Consider the following 17,612-nt stretch of genomic DNA (forward strand, 5'->3'; position numbering starts at 1 on the left):
ATGGTAGATTAATTAAGATCACAATGGAATTATTGCTTAAACTTAAATTTTGAAACAAAAAATGGCTGAACATTTGTGGAAGGCATGTGTTTTTCAATTTCTGGAAGATGAATTGAGTTAATTGCATGAATTGAATTGAGTTTTATATATATGTATTATTTTATTTATTTATTTTTTAAAAGTTTTCTTTAAAAGGTTAATATTGTCCGTATTAAATTTACTTCTTTCAAAGAATTTTTTTTTTTTACTCTTTAATTGATGCAGTAGTTATTTTTCAAAACAAATATTTGATTTTGAGATCAACAATCCATGTATAATTAATAATAATAATAATAATAATAATAAATAATGATGCCCTTCCGCCGTGACATCATAATATCATCGCCTAGGCATGCCATAAAGGAATATATGTGAATATGTCATAAATTCCATGATTGCACTCGTAAACACTTAAACACACATACACATATGCATAAATACAGATTCAAGAATTATTCAATTTTTTAAAGATAATTTGTACTTAAATTCATCACACTTAAAAATATTCAAGGGTCTATAAGATTAACTTTTTTTTTAAGTACATGAATGACCTTCTCTTTAACATGAAGATGGCATTCTTATTCAACTGTGCCCCCTTAACAGATGTTTTTTGGACAGAGGTAGCTCGGTATTATTGTTTATTTTTATAATGTTGGATGTACATTATTTCAGCTTACTTTTGCATTGAATAAAAAGTGAGCTGATGTAGTAAGATGGAGACTTTTGTATAAAGCATAAATTACAGAGAACATCTGTAATTTTATCTTCAATGGCAAGAGTTGGCTGAATCACATGCTTTTTTAACCTGAAAGTAAGATTTTTCACAACTTTTTATAATGACTGAATTTAGGAGGGACAATCTTCTTTCTATTCTTAGGCTCCTCAACCAGCGCTTAATGGAAATGCAAGCAGAATTGGAGGATGCACAAGAAAACCAGAGATCCGCCTCTGCTGCTAGCAATAACGAAGTGGTATCAATGAGAACGCAGCTTTCTGAGAACAAACAAAGACTGGAGGAAAAAGATCTTCTTCTTCAAAAGAAGCAGCAGCATATATTGGATTTGGATGCAAAAATACAGTTGAGTACGGAGAAAGTGAATGAGGTGAATGAGCTGCTCTTCAAAAAAGATGAGGAGATCAGATTGATGGAGGAGAAGTATAGGAAATACTTGGAAAAGGCCAAACATGTAAGTTTTCATTCTTGTAATGGTTGCTAATGTTTTCTCTTTTTATAATATGTGATATAGAATTTTGATAATTGAAAACCATATGCTAGGATTATCTTTTTCTTGGTCATCTTGCCACCATGTAATATCTCTAGCATAGTTTAAAAGTAAAGATTTATGATATAGATGAAAATTATACATTGTACTTTTATCTCTTCAATTATTTCAGATTTGCACAGTAAATATAGATTTCCTTCATTTATTGCTTCTGTGATTTATATTGTAAATTAAAGCAAAAGTTATATGTGTTTACAATTTTTTGTTTACAAGCTTTTCCTTACATACTCTCTTCATTTAGTAGCATGCAACTATTTCCTATGACCATATTTGTAATTGAATTATTCACTTAAGTTTTCTGTTACTACTCATTTGTGTTCCCCTTTGTTGCAGGTAATTAAAAGTTTAGACCCCCGCCAAAGTGCCGATTCCTCTGCTGAGGTGTTTGCACTAAAGAATCAAGTGCAAGAGAAAGACAAATATATCAACTATTTAGAGGTGAAATTTTAGACCCCCCCCCCCCCCCCCCCCCTTTTATTTTTTCTCAATTTGATGCATTCAAAACCCAGGACCTGATATTATTATTACTTTTTTTGTTTGTTTAGATTTTAATTTAAGATTGGGATGTAGCAAAGATATTTTTTTTGTTCATGAATATTACCATATCTTTACATTTCTGATCATCCTGTTATCCAATGAACTCATCTTTATTGAATATCCTTATATTGTTTTAAAATTTATATGTTTTAGTGCTCTATGGGTCATAACAGCTGCTTTTATTTTTCAGAAATAAGGGTTATTAGAAACTCATTAGTTATTAATGTTCTGTTTTATATAATTAAAAAATTGTTTGTCCAAATGGGTTTAATTCCGGTAAAAAAGAGCTGAGGTGGAAATCAGCCATTTTGAAATAATATAGATTTTCTTCACTGTTTTATTTATTTATTTATTTATTTATGTTATCTGTGGACTCATGATTTATATAACTATATATTTTCTTTTAAATTATTACAGAAAGATCAAGAGAAGACTAAATCTTTGAGAGATCAAGAGGAAAAGTTGATTGTCACAGCTTGGTACAATCTGGTAAGGAATAGTTACACATTTCAAAAAAGTAATGATGCTAATATTGTTCTCAAAGGCACTATGCACTTCGTTTCAACTAAATAAATACATAATCTTCTTACAAATGACACCGCTTCAAGCATGGTAATGTGGTTTCAGCAGTGATTATTATTATTATTTTTGTATTTTTTATTTCTACCTCCTTCTACTAAAGTGCTCAATGAGGTGCAATAAGAATAAATGATGTAATTAAATATCATTTTTAAAATGTTTGTTTAGCCTGTTTTTTTTTTCGTTTATTCATTAATTTTTACTGATGCATGTTAAGATAATGTCAAATTTAATTTTTGAGGTTTTCTCAAGGATTTACACACAAAAAAAAGGGTTCAATAGGTAGATAAATTGTTGACCACAGTCATTGATAATTCATCACAGCTTAATTAAGAAGAGCTGCTAAAGCTGACAGATCTGTTGATCATTCAGAAATTGTAAGGCCAATCTAGTCGAGTGAATAGTTGATCAGATATTTATGTTACTTTGACCCCAAACACTACTTTTTACCTGTAGTGATTGACCAAACCTTTTTTTGCATATAATTGTATCAAATGGAATCTTTCTTTCCTGTCCCCAGGGTATGCAACTCCATCGCCAAGCAGCAGAAGAGAGACTTGCTAACAGCTCGGTGGGACAGTCTTTCCTAGCACGTCAAAGGCAGATACACTCAAGGCGTGCCAATACCATCAATTCCATTCACTCCACTAACCCAAGGTGATATCTGTATGAAAGGAAAACTTTTTTTTAATGAAATATAATAAAAACTTTAAAAAAAAAAAAAAAAAAAGGAAACCCGACAAACAACACAGTCTTGGATTAAATGTAAATAATGCCCTGCTTTCAAAATGAAACAATCTATTTGTAAATATTGTGATTTTGGAAGTGACTTTCTTAAGATTTGTCATGAACCTAAACTCTCCAGTGCTTAAGTACTGTAAAGGTTTTGATGAAAACACTTATAACTTGTAAACCAATTTATTCATTTGTGTAATCCCTTCGTCATGGCAAAAACTTGGAATGGTTGCATAACAATTTTTAATAATCACAGTACCTTGTATATAAGTTCCATTAGCTTCCCACATAAAGCACCTTTTTTTAAAGTACAAAAAGTAACATTTTGTAAACTAGAAATTTTAACCCAATAATATATCATCCGATTTTTTTCACCTTTGCTTGAGTCATTCTTATGATTATTTGTGCGATCATCTCACATATTTTAATCTGCTTAATTGATTTACATTTGTGAATTGAAGATTTAGGATGGTTCAATTACATTTTTACTTTTTAACAAGACTTAGATTAAGAAAATATCATTTGTTTTCCTTAGGTGTCAATTTGACATGCGTTCTATAGATTTCTTTTCTTTTTTTTTTTTTTTTTAAATTTTAAATTACTTAGTATCATTTAATTTGATTGCCTCATTTTACTCTTAAAACCAATGTCATATAATAGATCACCACCCAGCAAAGTGTTCATTAATAAAAGAAAAAAAAAAACTTATCTGTCCATGTTCTTTAGCAGCTGAAAGTGTTGCTTTGTTTAAACGGGGGTAATAATTGTTGAAGGCAAGGCATGATATAAATCGAAAGAGTAATAAACTAAAGAAGAAAATATTAAAATTTTTAATAGAAACAGAAATTTTCTTACTTTCTTTCTTTTTTTCTTTTTTTTTTTTTTTGGGGGGGGGGGGGGGTTATGGTTATCACAGATTTATTTTTGAAATTCTCCCATTCCTTCATTCAAGTAAAATTGAATGTAAATTAATCAAAATGTGGTCACAAGATTAAATTTTGTTTTATCAATTGTATGTTGTGTTTTTTAAACTTGTTTCAATTTTGTTTTTTTTTTAAATAATTATTTTCTTGATTTTTGTTCTCAGTATTTAGTTTTCTTTAAATTCAACTACAGCTTTTGCTTCAATGCAATTGAACTATCGCTTTAAAAGTTGTTACTTTTATTCCCATTTGGGAGCAATGATATTTTCAGTTGCGGAAATAATAAGTTACATTTGTGCTTCTTTCGTTTATGTGACATAAACATATTTTTAAAAATTGAAAGCTATCTACCCCTTTGCCTTTTCTACACAATATCTTTTAAAATGTCTCCATGGTTTTAAAAATCAAGTCTGTTATGAATTGTTATTGCCTTAAAATTGAACTGACCTCATTGTTGTAAAATTGATGTCTTAAATGGTGTTTTAAGACAGTTAAGTAAAATACTGTTTTTAATTTTAAAAAAAAATTTTTTTTCGTCTTTATTCCTATACATACTTAAACTATCGTGTTTCTGCTTTCTTATTTCCAATAATGGTTTTAGTTAGTTTTATTTTGTGTGTGCGAGCTGTGTTTCTGTTCATTTTTCTCGATTGAGATAATAATACCTATTTCTATTGTGTACTTAATAATTTTGCATTTCAAATGTTCACATTTTATACCTATGTAGGTCCTTTCGCTTGTGAGCATAAGCACTGAGCTATTTGGAAACCTGAGCTACGTCATGTCCTTTTCTTTGTGTGACATAGTTGTTTCTTGGTGGTATGCGTTTGAGTAAAATTTCAATAGATTGTGCTAATGAGATCAATCGTGCCACCAATCTGTGATTTGTTCTTGCGACCTTGGCAGTTCTGATGACTGGCCTGATATAGTGCTAGACCTAAATAGCCATTTGCAGATTTATTTATTTATTTTTTTTTTTTTTTTTTTGAGAAGTGAAAAGTTTTCATACAGAATACTCCCAATCTTTGCTATTCACTATGACTTGCTTATTTGATGAAATACTTTTACCTTATTCCAAGATAATTCATTGTTGTTGTAAATTATGGACCTCTTCTTTTCTTTCTTTTTTCTTTTTTCTTTTTTCTTTTTTTATACTGAGTCTCTAATTTAGCTCCAGTATTTTCTTTTCTTTAAGACAAAACCAAAAAATGATAAAATTCCTCACTCTGTCTTAGAGTAAGTGGATAAGGTAGGTTCTTCTAGCTTGCTCCAAGATAATTCAACTTTGCTGTAAATTATGGACCTCTTTTTTATACTTTTCTTTTTTTTTTTTAGAGGTATTCTGAGTCTCTAATTTGACTCCAATATTTTTCCATTAAAAAAATAAAATTCCTCTCTGTGTCTTAGAATAAATGGATAAGTTAGGTTCCTTGTATTTGTCAGAGGGAAAGGACTTCTGCTCCAAAGTCTGTTATTTATAGGAATGTCTTGTCATTGGTTGGAATAAAATGTTATTTGGGAATCAGATCAACCGGTTGTCAAGGACATGTTCACTGAAATTCACAGTAATGCTGTATGCTAAGGAAACACCTTTTTCTCATTTTGATAAGAAAACTGTCACTTGATATATAAATTGTTTAAGGTGACACCCAACTTTTAATAAATTCTTAAATCTGAGGCTTTTTTTTACTACCAAAATGAGAAAAAAAATGTTTTGCCTCTATATAGCAGAATATGATCAGAATTATTCATTAATTTGCATAAGAATATGTAAAAATTGAATTGTCAGAAGGGTAATATTCAAAGATTCTTCCTACAGTGCTATTTCATCTTTTTTTCGCTTTTTTCTTTTCCCTCAAATGCTTTTACAATGTTGTTGAATATTTTGCATTGTGTGGTATATTATGAAAGTGATTATCACCAAATTCTCTCTGTATTCCATTAATTTTTGCTTTCAACGACATGATATCGTCTGAGAGCAGACGCTTCATTAGTCATCCAGTGCAATTTTATGGTAGTGATAATCCCACCCAAATTATTTTTAATATATTTATATAATGATTTATATAATTACACATTTTCTATGGGGTTGGTATAACTGCATTCCTGCTTCTTATTGCAATACAGATTTGATCTAGGGTGTTACACTTTCGGGGTCCACATTTTTCAGAATTTGTTTATGTTGCTGTTGATAACATGTTTAAGTTTATTTATTAAACGGTGATGATAATCTTCCGTGGGAAATTTTCTGCTGATTTTGCTGTGTCAAACATTTTCCTCTTGATAAAATCTCAGGTCAAGTGGTGGATCCATTGAAGTAATCACCATCATGCAGCGGGTGGTTGGATGGGAGCATCACCCTTGAATCATATACCTATGATGTTCGCATGGGTGTACGATCCGATAGTGATGTCGTTTCTTCTTCTCTTTACTAGCCTATCCTGCTTCTATGGTTTGTGATTGTATTTTTGACAGGGGATATTTTTTTTCTGTAAATCTTCTGCCTGTTTGTTCTTGGTTATTTATAATGTAGCTTATGATATCTTTAGGTTATGATTTTGATTTACATTTGTACTATTTTTGTTAGATTGCTTGTTTTTTTTGTTTCAGCGGTCTCTCGTATAACCTCAATTGTGTTGGAAGAGACCTAAAGCAACAAACACCATCATGCAATTGATGGTCGAAAAGGAAGGGGATGGGAGAGGGAGTAATGAGTCTAGATTTTATTTATAAGCAGGTCAAGAGTGGTATAACAGTTATACGTCGATTTAAAAAGATAACTTCCTACTAATTAGAAGAAAAAAACCCCACATCAATTAAACTACTCTCTCTCTCTCTCTCTCTCTCTCTCTCTCTCTCTCTCTCTCTCTCTCTCTCTCTCTCTCTCTCTCTCTCTCTCTCCTCTCTCTCTCTCTCCTCTCTCTCTCTCTCTCTCTCTCTCTCTCTCTCTCTCTCTCCTGATACAAATTTCTCTTCCCAAGAAATTCATATTATTATTCATAGAATCCAAAGTTTTCTATATAAATAAGAGGCAGGTCTGTTAATTATCCTCCCTTTGAGAATTTGATGAGTGAATGAAGAAGAGTGAGATACGAATATTAGAAAACAACGATGTCGTAACATCATCTCAGTTTTGAAATATCTTGTGTGTGACCGTAATTGATCTTTTTTTACTCTATGTTTTCAATGTAATCAATAATACTAAAATTGTCGCATTGTTGTTATTTATTACTATTATCATTATTTTTATTTATTATTATTATTATTATTATTATTATTATTATTATTATTATTATTATTATTATTATTATTATTATTATTTTGAAAATAAGAGGGCGCCTTTTCTGTTTAAAAAATTGTTTCAACGAAACTGTTACAAAATCTGGGATGTTTACCATCAGAACTAAATGTGTAGACAAATACCTTATACATAATCTATAAATATGTAATTTCTTAACCTTTTTGGCCATGTCTTGTAAACTCTTTTGTGAGCATTCTTTGAATTGCATTTGTAATTATTAATATTGTTATTATTAATATTATTTTTATTATTGTTCTTATTTTAGTAGACTTCATTTTTTTCATTCTGCCATCTGTTTGAATTCATCAAACTTTGGCTTCATTAAATCTGCATATTATCATTTTAGAATAGAAAGTTGGAGCATTTAAATCAGCATGTAAACCATAGCTATAATCTGCTCCGTGGAAAATATACTCACCGATTATATCAGCTAAGAAAGTGCACCATGAATATGTAATTACAATTTATATTAGAAAAAAAAAGTTTGGGTAATAAAACTGTTCTTCTCCTCTTCTTCTTTTTTCATACTTTATAAAGTATGATTTAATCAAAAATAGACTTGACAATTTCTTCCTTACAACAGTCCCAGTGTTGGCGATTATGCATTACTATAGTAATTGAGGTTGTTTTGGCATTTTGGCTTAGTAGAATCAATTTATCGTGCTTAACGTGTTTAAATACATGGTTTATAAACCAAAACATGTATTGGATAGCTTAAATGAATTTAGTCTTGCATGGATTTGATGTGGACATAATTCTGAATTGCTTGAATGTAGTTATTTATCTGTGCTTTCATTGTAGATGGTTTTACATGATCACATTAATTCATTTCTATATTTTAAATTGTGTCATAGCTGCTTGTCACTCTTATTGAAACAATGTTGGGATGCATTACTTTATAGGTATCATGCTTTGGGTGTGTTATTCTGTAGTTTCTTTTTTTCATGTTTCATGTTTTTGGTTGCCTGTATCTCAAATAGATGTAAAGAAAATCTCGTCTAAACCAGGGTAAATTTGAAATATATTTGATGTTTTAAGTGCTTGATTGTGATTATAAAATGAAAAAAATTATGTTGCTATTAGAACAAAATAGCTGGATCACAAACTCTAATACCATCTTGTTTCATTTTCTTCATTGTTTCTTTTTTTTTTTCTTTTTCTAATTGTGAACCGAATTTAGTTGGTTTTTATTTAATCTGAAAGAAAAATGAGTCTCATAGAAATATGCACAAAACCTTTTTACAGCACTTTACAAGAAAATCAGGCTGTTGATGGAAAGCAGGCCATGAGTGGAAAACAAAGGGTCTTGCACCATAAGAAGACCCCTCCTGCAGTTAATGTCTCAACATCATCATCCTCTTCCTCTGTCCAGCACCGCCAACAGCAGCAACAGAGACGACAACAAAAGCAACACCTGTCACAATCTTCAAACGCTGTGCCTTTAACTAGTATCAGTGTAAACACTTCTACAAACTCTGATCAATCAGCTGACTTTCCTCAAATAAGTCCAAACTATTTTAGTCGGAGGGATCAGAACCCTCGGTTTCAGTAACTTTATCTCACAGAGAATACTGACAATGTTTTTTCTTAATGCACAAATCGAATGACATAGTCATAGTATTTCTTTCTTAAGATTATTTGAGTTCTTTTGATTGAAGTTTTGTCCAAAAACATCTTTGGATTGTTAGGTATTAAGCATGACAGTTGAACATGGTTCCACTTGTAGAAGAGGGATTTTTAAAAAATGATTTGTTTAAATGTTTATAGGACGTTAAGCAAGTTCTTTTTTGGAAGCTTTCCATATCTAAAGGGTGTGTCCCATCTCTCTTTCTTTTACTGCTTTGCGAGTTATTTCAAATCTTTATTATTCATGATGTAGTCTGTTGTAATCTTCAAACACAGGACAGAATGTGAAGTTTATGATTTGAAAGGTTTGGTAATAGCTAGACATTCAGAATTTTTTTTTGATGCCATGCTCTTTATGAGCTAGTAAATTCTATACACGTGTCATGTGTAGAATTAAGTGAAGTTATAATTTTACCTTCAAATAAAATTTTAAACTCATATATCTGATAGTTTTCCTGAACGATAAATTAGATTTTCATAATTCTATTTTTTTTAGAGCAGGGTGGATATTTTAAGTTGATAATTGGCATGTATCATTTGATTATATTATTAGGTTCAAAGTCAAATAAAAACTATTGTAAATAATCTTATTATTTTAATTTTTTATTCACCCTCTTTTGATTTGTTATTCATATTTATGATTTTAGGTGTCAGATAAAATTACCTTCGATTCCTTTATTTTTTAACACAGACTCATTTACCAGGCATCTTAATGATCAAATTCTATTATAATCTATTCCTGTCCACCTTTTTTATCCAATCATATCATCTTGCTTTACCTCAGGGAAGTAAACGAACATTAGTGTTGTAAATGTTGATAGATGGATGGATGTTTGCTAGGACTATCAGGAGTTGATAGAAATTTTAAGAACTGATCATTAAACCTCTCAATGTATTAGATTTATTTGTTATATCATTCTTAGATTAAATTAGAAATCACCGTTTCAAATTGTTTTTTGTTTTCCCCCCAATATAAACAATATTATTATTGATTATTCTCGAATTAAAGAAATTAAGTATTGAAATGAAAGGGGGAAAAAAAGGATGGCTGCCATTTGTTTTGGAATTGATCTCTCAATAATTTTACATTCTTAATCCAAAACATTCCAACTCCACTACTTCTGTTGACTCGTTTGCAGCTCAATGCATTATCTGTCCTGGCAACCCATCCTTTGCCTCTTTTACAAACTAAATTGGTATATCCTGTTTGTTTTGATTAAAAGTTGTTCAGATTTGGTTTTACCTCCAGGTTTGGATTTAAAAGGAAAGCATATATAGCCCAATATCCACTAACCTGCTCAAAGCGAAAAATTGCAAGTTATGATAGTTAATCTCTCTATGTCTGATTTTCTTTTCATTTCTCAACGCATTATCAAAATTATTTATATGGACTTTTTAAAGTTTGTTTTTTAATTAATTTTTTTTTTCCCGATAATACTTAAGCTGCGTCTTACTAACTTGCATTATATTTTTAAAATGTGCATTACTGCATTGACCATTTAAAAGTTAAAGCAAGTTTCCTTTTTGGCCTGAAATCTCATCCTTGACTCTCTAATAAAAAAATGCATTTGTGTTGCGTTTTCCATGCCCATTTTTTTTTACATCTGGCGCTTGTGATTGAATTGAAACTTTATATCCAGTTTTTATCTGACAATTCAATCATCTTCACTTTTTCTAGACACTGATATAACCTTATGTAAAAGACACACAAACACAAGCTGATTTGTTGGGATGGCTTTTTCTTGTACTTTTCTTTCTCTCTTTCTCTTTTGGCACTGCTTCATACACTATTTTTTTTTTTAATTTTAATTTTATACCGGTACCTGCTCTCTAATTTTGCACTTTGTTAGTTTTTAAAAAAGACACTTGCTGTTATGCAAACAAAAAAAAATAATCGATAATCCTTACTCAATCATAATAAATAATCACTTAGACAGATTTTGGTGGAATCTTTTGCTCCCTTTTTTCTACCAGTGTTCTTGGACTTTTCCTCTGTGCTTTTAACTTCAGATCTACAACTTTTCCCCAATGGTCTTCCTTTTCACTGGTGCTGAAATGATCTACAGGAGTTGCTTATACTGTAAAAGTTCTAAAAACAAACAAGCCATCAGCTCAGTTCAGAAATCCTTTTGCTCTCACACCTACGCGTTTTCTAATCCTATCATCGCTACGACTATAATATTTATTTTTTAAACCCTTTTGGGACATTTAATACTGTTGATAGCTCCATTAATTCCTAGATGCAGACAAGAACGTAAAAAAAAAACAAAAAACGCCTAGGTTTCATAGATAAATTGTTTTACACATCACATATTCCTCTTTCACGAGGGTCATCATTTTTTTCTCCCCCTTTCCCCTTGCCATGCACATAATCAATCTGTGTTCTCTCAATCATACTAGTCGTTTGATTCTAATTTTATTGATATTGTTATTTTTATCTTTTATATACATGAATGTACTGTGTACATTGTAGGGAATCAGTGTGAATTAGACTTGACTTGTGTGCTGTGATCATTTGTAAAGTATGTGTAGCTTTTAGAAATACAAGACATTGTAATAAGGAGTGTCAGAAAACAGAAATCGCTGATGATTTTCAAAGATATATTGTACATGGTAAATTAGAGACTGGTTTAATAGTAGTAGGTGCATTGACTTTCAGATTTTGTAAGATGATTTTTGAATAGGCAGTTTAAAATGCAGAAAAGGAAGATAACATTTTTTTTTTATTAAAATTGATATATGATCATTAGGCAATTTAGTTAGGTTCAGAAAGACATTCAAATAAACATAATTTTATTATTATTATTATTATTATCATCATCATCATCATCATCATCATCATCATCATCATCATCATCATTATTATTATTATTATTATTATTATTATTATTATTTTTATTATTATTATCATTATTATGCATTTTCATAGTCTCTTCACCACCGTATTCCAAAAATTGTGTAATTCTACTGTTGTTATAATGAATTTAGAAGAGGATTTACTTTCTTGTTATCCTGAGAATATCTAAATTATCTAAATGGGGATTTTTAGTGAAAACATTCATTGCATAAGTTCTTATTTTTAAAACCAATTATAATATTAAAATTGTCTTTTGTTTCATGTAAATTTAGATTTATTGAAAATTAAAAAAAAAAAAGGACGTGTGTTTAATAATTGGCATTTCCTTCTTGACCTCTTCGCTTTATTTTCTGGTACTTCACAAAGTCTCTCCTGTTTTTCCTTCAGAACATGATATAGAGAATTGCTGTGGTGTATGTTTGTAGTTGCATGCTGTGGCATTACTTTAGTTTGGTTGTTTGCTTTGAATGATTTTTTAAACTTAGATGTATATAATTTTATTTTCCCATAAAAACAAATTAATGCAACTTTTTTACTGTTTGAAAACCATCTTGTGCCTGACTTGTAATTGGGTTCAAAAGACTGAGTGAGATTGAAGCTGGTTTAGTTGAATCACTTATTGATGAGGGGCCTCGTTCTTAAATGATGTGTTGATCCATTTTGTCAATTTTCCTCATCATGGAATGATAGCCTTTGTTTTGCCCTGGCCTTGGCTGCGACTATTACTCTGGAGTCTGGAGTAAAACTGTCAGATGCATGTTTTTTTTTGTATTTTTTTGTTTGTTTGCTCTTTTTTGGGGAACATGATATATTCTTCCTTTTAAACCATTTTTTCTTCATATATGTATTATCTTAATTGTCAGTATTTGAATGTATCCATCTTGGCTGGGATGTTGTATCTGTATATTGACATTCAGGTAGTCTCAAACTAGACAAGTCTATGAATGGCTATTGAGATCTACTTCTGCTCCCTGTTTGAGCCAGTTTATCTTTCAAAAATATTTCTTTGTGTGCATCTTTTCACTATCCCATTACCTTTTATTATTGTTTAAAATGGGTGCTGAAATCGTATTTCAAATGATGTACTCTGTTAAAAACAAACAATTCTTTGTCTCTTGCATATGGATGGAAAGTTGTCTAATGGGAAAATTTTGTTATTAGAGCTTGGTTATTGTTAGTTTTTTTTTGTTGTTTTTTTTTAATTTCCGAAGTGAAAATTGGAGTTGTAGGCTATAAACGAGGCTATAAATATATAATGGATCTTCACTCTTAATGTACCGTTGTCCTTTTCAATGTGACGTTTTGTCCTTTGTATCTCAAACTGAGATGACTTTCTTTTGCCAAGGCCATAGACTGGAGCTGGTTAACATGAGGGAGACACTCCTATATGACAGTTTATGTTTTTCTCAAAGATAATTTAACAATGTTGTAAATCATCTATCCCAGTTTGTGAATGACTGCAACTGGGTTTTTGGTTTGATTTTTTTTTCATTCTAGCAACCGCTTTGCAAATGCAATATTTGCCAGTCTGCAATGCAATTCCAACTTTTATTTTTTGAAATAATTAGATTTACAGGGGTTTTTTTTTTTGCAAAGGGGGGGGGGGGGATTTTAAAATTTGAATACTGTTAACTTACTCCTACTATCAAAGAAATGAAACAATTTATTTTTTGACAATGATTTGATGACAATTTATTTTTCATCTTTGAAAAGTGCATTGATCTGGATAGTGTATGTATCATGAGAGGTAAGCTGGGGGTAATAAAAATATTTTAGTGTTAAAATTTGACATTTTCATTGTAAAACAGAGCAAACATTTTTGCTATACTTTTGCTGAATTATTTTTGAATGAAAAATTTTATTAATTTTTTTTTCAATCCTTAAATTTCACGATTTTTTAAATTTAAATGACTGGGTGGGGATCCTGACGTCCCATAGCGGGCAGGGAGGTACACACTGTGTCTTCTATCCCCTTATATCTGTTTTCCAACATGCTTTCTGTCTTTGTCTTGGAATGAGATTACTTAGTTTTTTTCCTGCCCCTGGTCAGAGTCCTGGCTGGGAGGAAAACAGTCAAATGCATAGTTATTGTTTTGGGAGATGATATTTTTTTTCCTTGTAAATCATCTCTCTGTTATGTATTAGTATATTTGTTATATTTGAGTGTGTTCCTCTTTGTTGGATTTTGTTCTTGTGTCCGGATGAGACTTATAGGTGATCTCAAACTAAGTACATTGGTGATATGCTCTTGGAATCTACATCTGATCCCTATTTGTTCCCAGTTCCCCTTTGTCTTACTTTCTCTTGGATGCTTCAATTGTAATTCTAGAACTTTTTACTATCCCATTTTCTTCCTTTTTACTGGCGCTGATATAACCTAAATGTGTTGCAAGCGCCGTAAAACCCTTAAAAACAAAAAAACAAAATTTAAATGAATAATTCATTCAAATCGCGGGGACAATTTAGTTTGGAATGTAGTCTGTGTGAGACTGTAGTGGACCTCAGATTGTGCTCATGGGTATATTACTACTGCAACTTACCCCTCTTCTTTCCATGAACTATTCCCTTTTGTCTTACTCACAGTCAGGCGCTTGTAAGCCGAGAGTGTTCCAGGTACTTTACAGTCACATCTCTAAACCAAACAGTACTTTGTGTTTTGTACCATCATTCTTTTCTAAGGTGCTGTTATATCCTTAAAACCCTTTAAACAATGCTGACTTAAATTGTGCTGAAATTTGTTTCGTTTTTATCTTTAATCTTTCAAAAGTGATAATATTGAATCTTAGAATGTTGTGTAGTATCTAATACTTTTTGAATAGTGATAACCATAAAACAGAGTGTGTAGTGCCTAATACAATTTTTTTAATAGCATAAAGAGTGTTGTGTAGTACCTGATACTTTTTGAACAGTAATAAACATAAAACTAAGTGATTTATGGCACCTAATACTTTTTAAAAATCCGGTAATATTATGAGGTTAAATAATGGAATGAGAGTGATTGAATGATGTATGATAACGAGCAAAATAAGTCTTAATTTTGTTTCACTTGTTGTTTTTTTTCGCCACTTGCCGTAAAATAATTCTGTGTTTAAAATACAAAAACTATAATACTCCAAATGATAACACTATTTATTCAATTGTGTATGGTGTATGGTTCTATGTCGTTTTTATATTATATATTATATTTATGATTAGAGGACGTTGGGGTATGCATCATCGATGAGGTTTCAACATTTCGGGATATGATAAATTGTAAATTACCTTATTTGGCCATCCTCATATTATATTTATCTTAATTTGTTGCACAATCATTAATATTGATTAAGCTAAATTTTTTTAAAACATGATTTCTGAAAGATTAGGAAAAAAAAAACCAAACAAAAGAAACCTTTATCAATTCTATAAATCCTTTTTATCTCATTTTGGGATTTGAAACTTCATGAATTTATAATAAGTCAATTTTAATCACATAACACGTACACGCTTTTGGTTTGTTGTTGTTGTTGTTTATATTGATATCGTCGTCATCATCATCATCATCATCAACATCGTCGTTATCATCATCATCATCACCACCACCACCCCACCATTTTTGTGTATGTATCGCCAATAGACTCGCAGTAGTATTAATATAATGTTATTTATTAATATTCTATTTATTCCGTTTGTCAAGCATTTTCTACTCCCCTTAGCATCTAATCATAATAATAATTGTTTTTATTCGATAATGATCTAACTTGTCAGCCTCATTAAGTCAATTTTTCAGGGTCTAATATTTATAACAATCGAAATGTCTACCGTGTGCTAACTATGATTTTACTCCTTAATCTGTTAACTGCCGTACCTCAGAAAGACGTGGATTTTAAAAATTTGTCAGAAAGCTCATCCTTCAAGTATCGATAGATTTAAATGACCCTCATCTTAGCAAAAGGTTTGAGAGTATTTGCCAAGATGAGGGTCGGTTAAATGGATGATCTTTGATGGATGAGTTTTTTTCTGGCCAAATTTTTAAATACTCGTCTTTCTGAAGTACGGCAGTTAATTGATTAAATATCTCTTATAGGAATACTATTTTATTTTAATTATAGCAATGACGAATGATAATAATGATATGTATGTATATCCATAATATTATAATATCAATATAAAAGGATGATGATATAATCCATATCAATCGTTAGCGTTGATGTGTTGATTTTATTTGATTTCTTGGGGGGGGGGGGGGCGGATGTATTATTATTGTTATTAGTTTTAGGTCCTTGTTTTAAATGTGTTGTACTTTGTAAGCATTTGTGTGTATTCTTCATAGCGGGAGTCTGCTTATGTCTTGATGAGACTTTTAGGTAGTGTCAAAGTAGGCACATAGATGATGCACGTTGAATCTTCTGTTCCCAATTTGAACCAGTCTCCTTTGTTTTGCTTTTTCTTGGGTGCTCTAGGAGGGGTCTTGGACCTCCCATGTTGGGCAGGACGTCACGTGGTGTCTTCTATCCCCTTGTATTTGTTTTCCGAGTTGCTTTCTGTCTTTGTTTTGGAATGAGATTACTTGGTTTTGTCCTAGCCCTGGTCGGAGTCCATGACTGGGAGGGAAACAGTGAACGTATCGTCATAGTTTTGGGGGATGCTATTTTTTTCCTTGTAAATCATCTCTTTGACTGTTATGTACTGTTACATTTCTTATTTTGTTATAAATATATATTGGTTTGTAAACGTTTGAATGATTTCCTCTAAGTGGGGACCGGTTCTTATGTCAGAATGAGACATTAAGGTGATCTCAAACTAAGTACAATGATAGTATTAGTATACTCTTGTAATCTACATCTATTCCCTATTTGAACCAATTCCCCTTTGTCTCACTTTTTCTTTCGCGCTTAAATTGTAATTCTATAACTTTTTACTATCCCATTTTCTTCCATTTTACTGGCGCTGATATGACCTTAATGTGTTGCAAGTTCCGTAAAACCCTTTTTAAAAATCTATCTATGTCTCTCTCTCTCTCTCTCTCTCTCTCTCTCTCTCTCTCTCTCTCTCTGTGGGGATCCTGACCTCCCATAGTGGGCAGGGAGGTACTTACTGCATCTTCTATCACCCTGTGTCTGTTTTCCAACTTGCTTTCTGTGGCTATGTGGTCTAGTGGTATGACACTCGCTTTCGGGTCGGAAGGTCCTGGGTTCGAGCCTCGCTCGGCGCATAGTTGAGTCCTTGGAGAAGGCTCTTTACTCACATTCTCTCACCGTACTCTGGTGTAAAATGAGTACCTGGCCGTTAACAGCGTTGTCTCTGTCCCAAAATTTGTAATATCGCCTGACAGGCGTCATGTCTCGTCCTACATGTTATGTGTTGCTGTTGGCCAGGGACCCCTTGTAATTTGTAAAGCGCTTTGAGCACGTTTAGTGGATATTGCGCTATATAAAAGCTCAAGTGTTTCTGTCTTTGTCTTGGAATGAGATTACTTGGTTTTGGCCTGACCCTGGCCGGAGTCCTAGCTGGGAGGGAAACAGTCAAATGTATAGTTATTGTTTTGGGAGATGATATTTTTTTCCCTTGTAAGTCATCTCTCTTATGTGTTATTTTGAATGTATAATGTAGGCATTTGAGTGCATTCCTCTTTGTTGGATTTTGTGCTTGTGTCCGGATGAGACTTTTAGGTGATCTCAAACTAAGTACATTGGTGGTATGCTCTTGGAATCTACATCTGATCCCTATTTGTTCCCACTCCCATAGTGGGCAGG

At 31.6% G+C, this 17,612-nt stretch overlaps 1 protein-coding gene across 1 annotated transcript in view; it reads left to right on the top strand.

The window, feature by feature from the left end:
* Positions 1 to 16,048, top strand: part of LOC144977684 (protein Hook homolog 3-like) — a gene marked incomplete in the record, with an annotated part of 43,679 nt that extends 27,631 nt beyond the window's left edge. Inside the window, 5 exon segments of the mRNA XM_078923137.1 lie at positions 917 to 1,226; positions 1,656 to 1,760; positions 2,277 to 2,348; positions 2,959 to 3,095; positions 8,643 to 16,048. Of these exon segments, the coding sequence (XP_078779263.1) occupies positions 917 to 1,226; positions 1,656 to 1,760; positions 2,277 to 2,348; positions 2,959 to 3,095; positions 8,643 to 8,949 (931 nt within the window).
* Positions 16,049 to 17,612: the final 1,564 nt, after the last annotated feature.

This window comes from Berghia stephanieae, chromosome 1 (genome assembly GCF_034508935.2).
Source record: "Berghia stephanieae isolate SIO BIC M18660-M18661 chromosome 1, UCSD_Bste_1.3, whole genome shotgun sequence".
NCBI classification, from domain to species: Eukaryota; Metazoa; Mollusca; class Gastropoda; order Nudibranchia; family Aeolidiidae; genus Berghia; species Berghia stephanieae.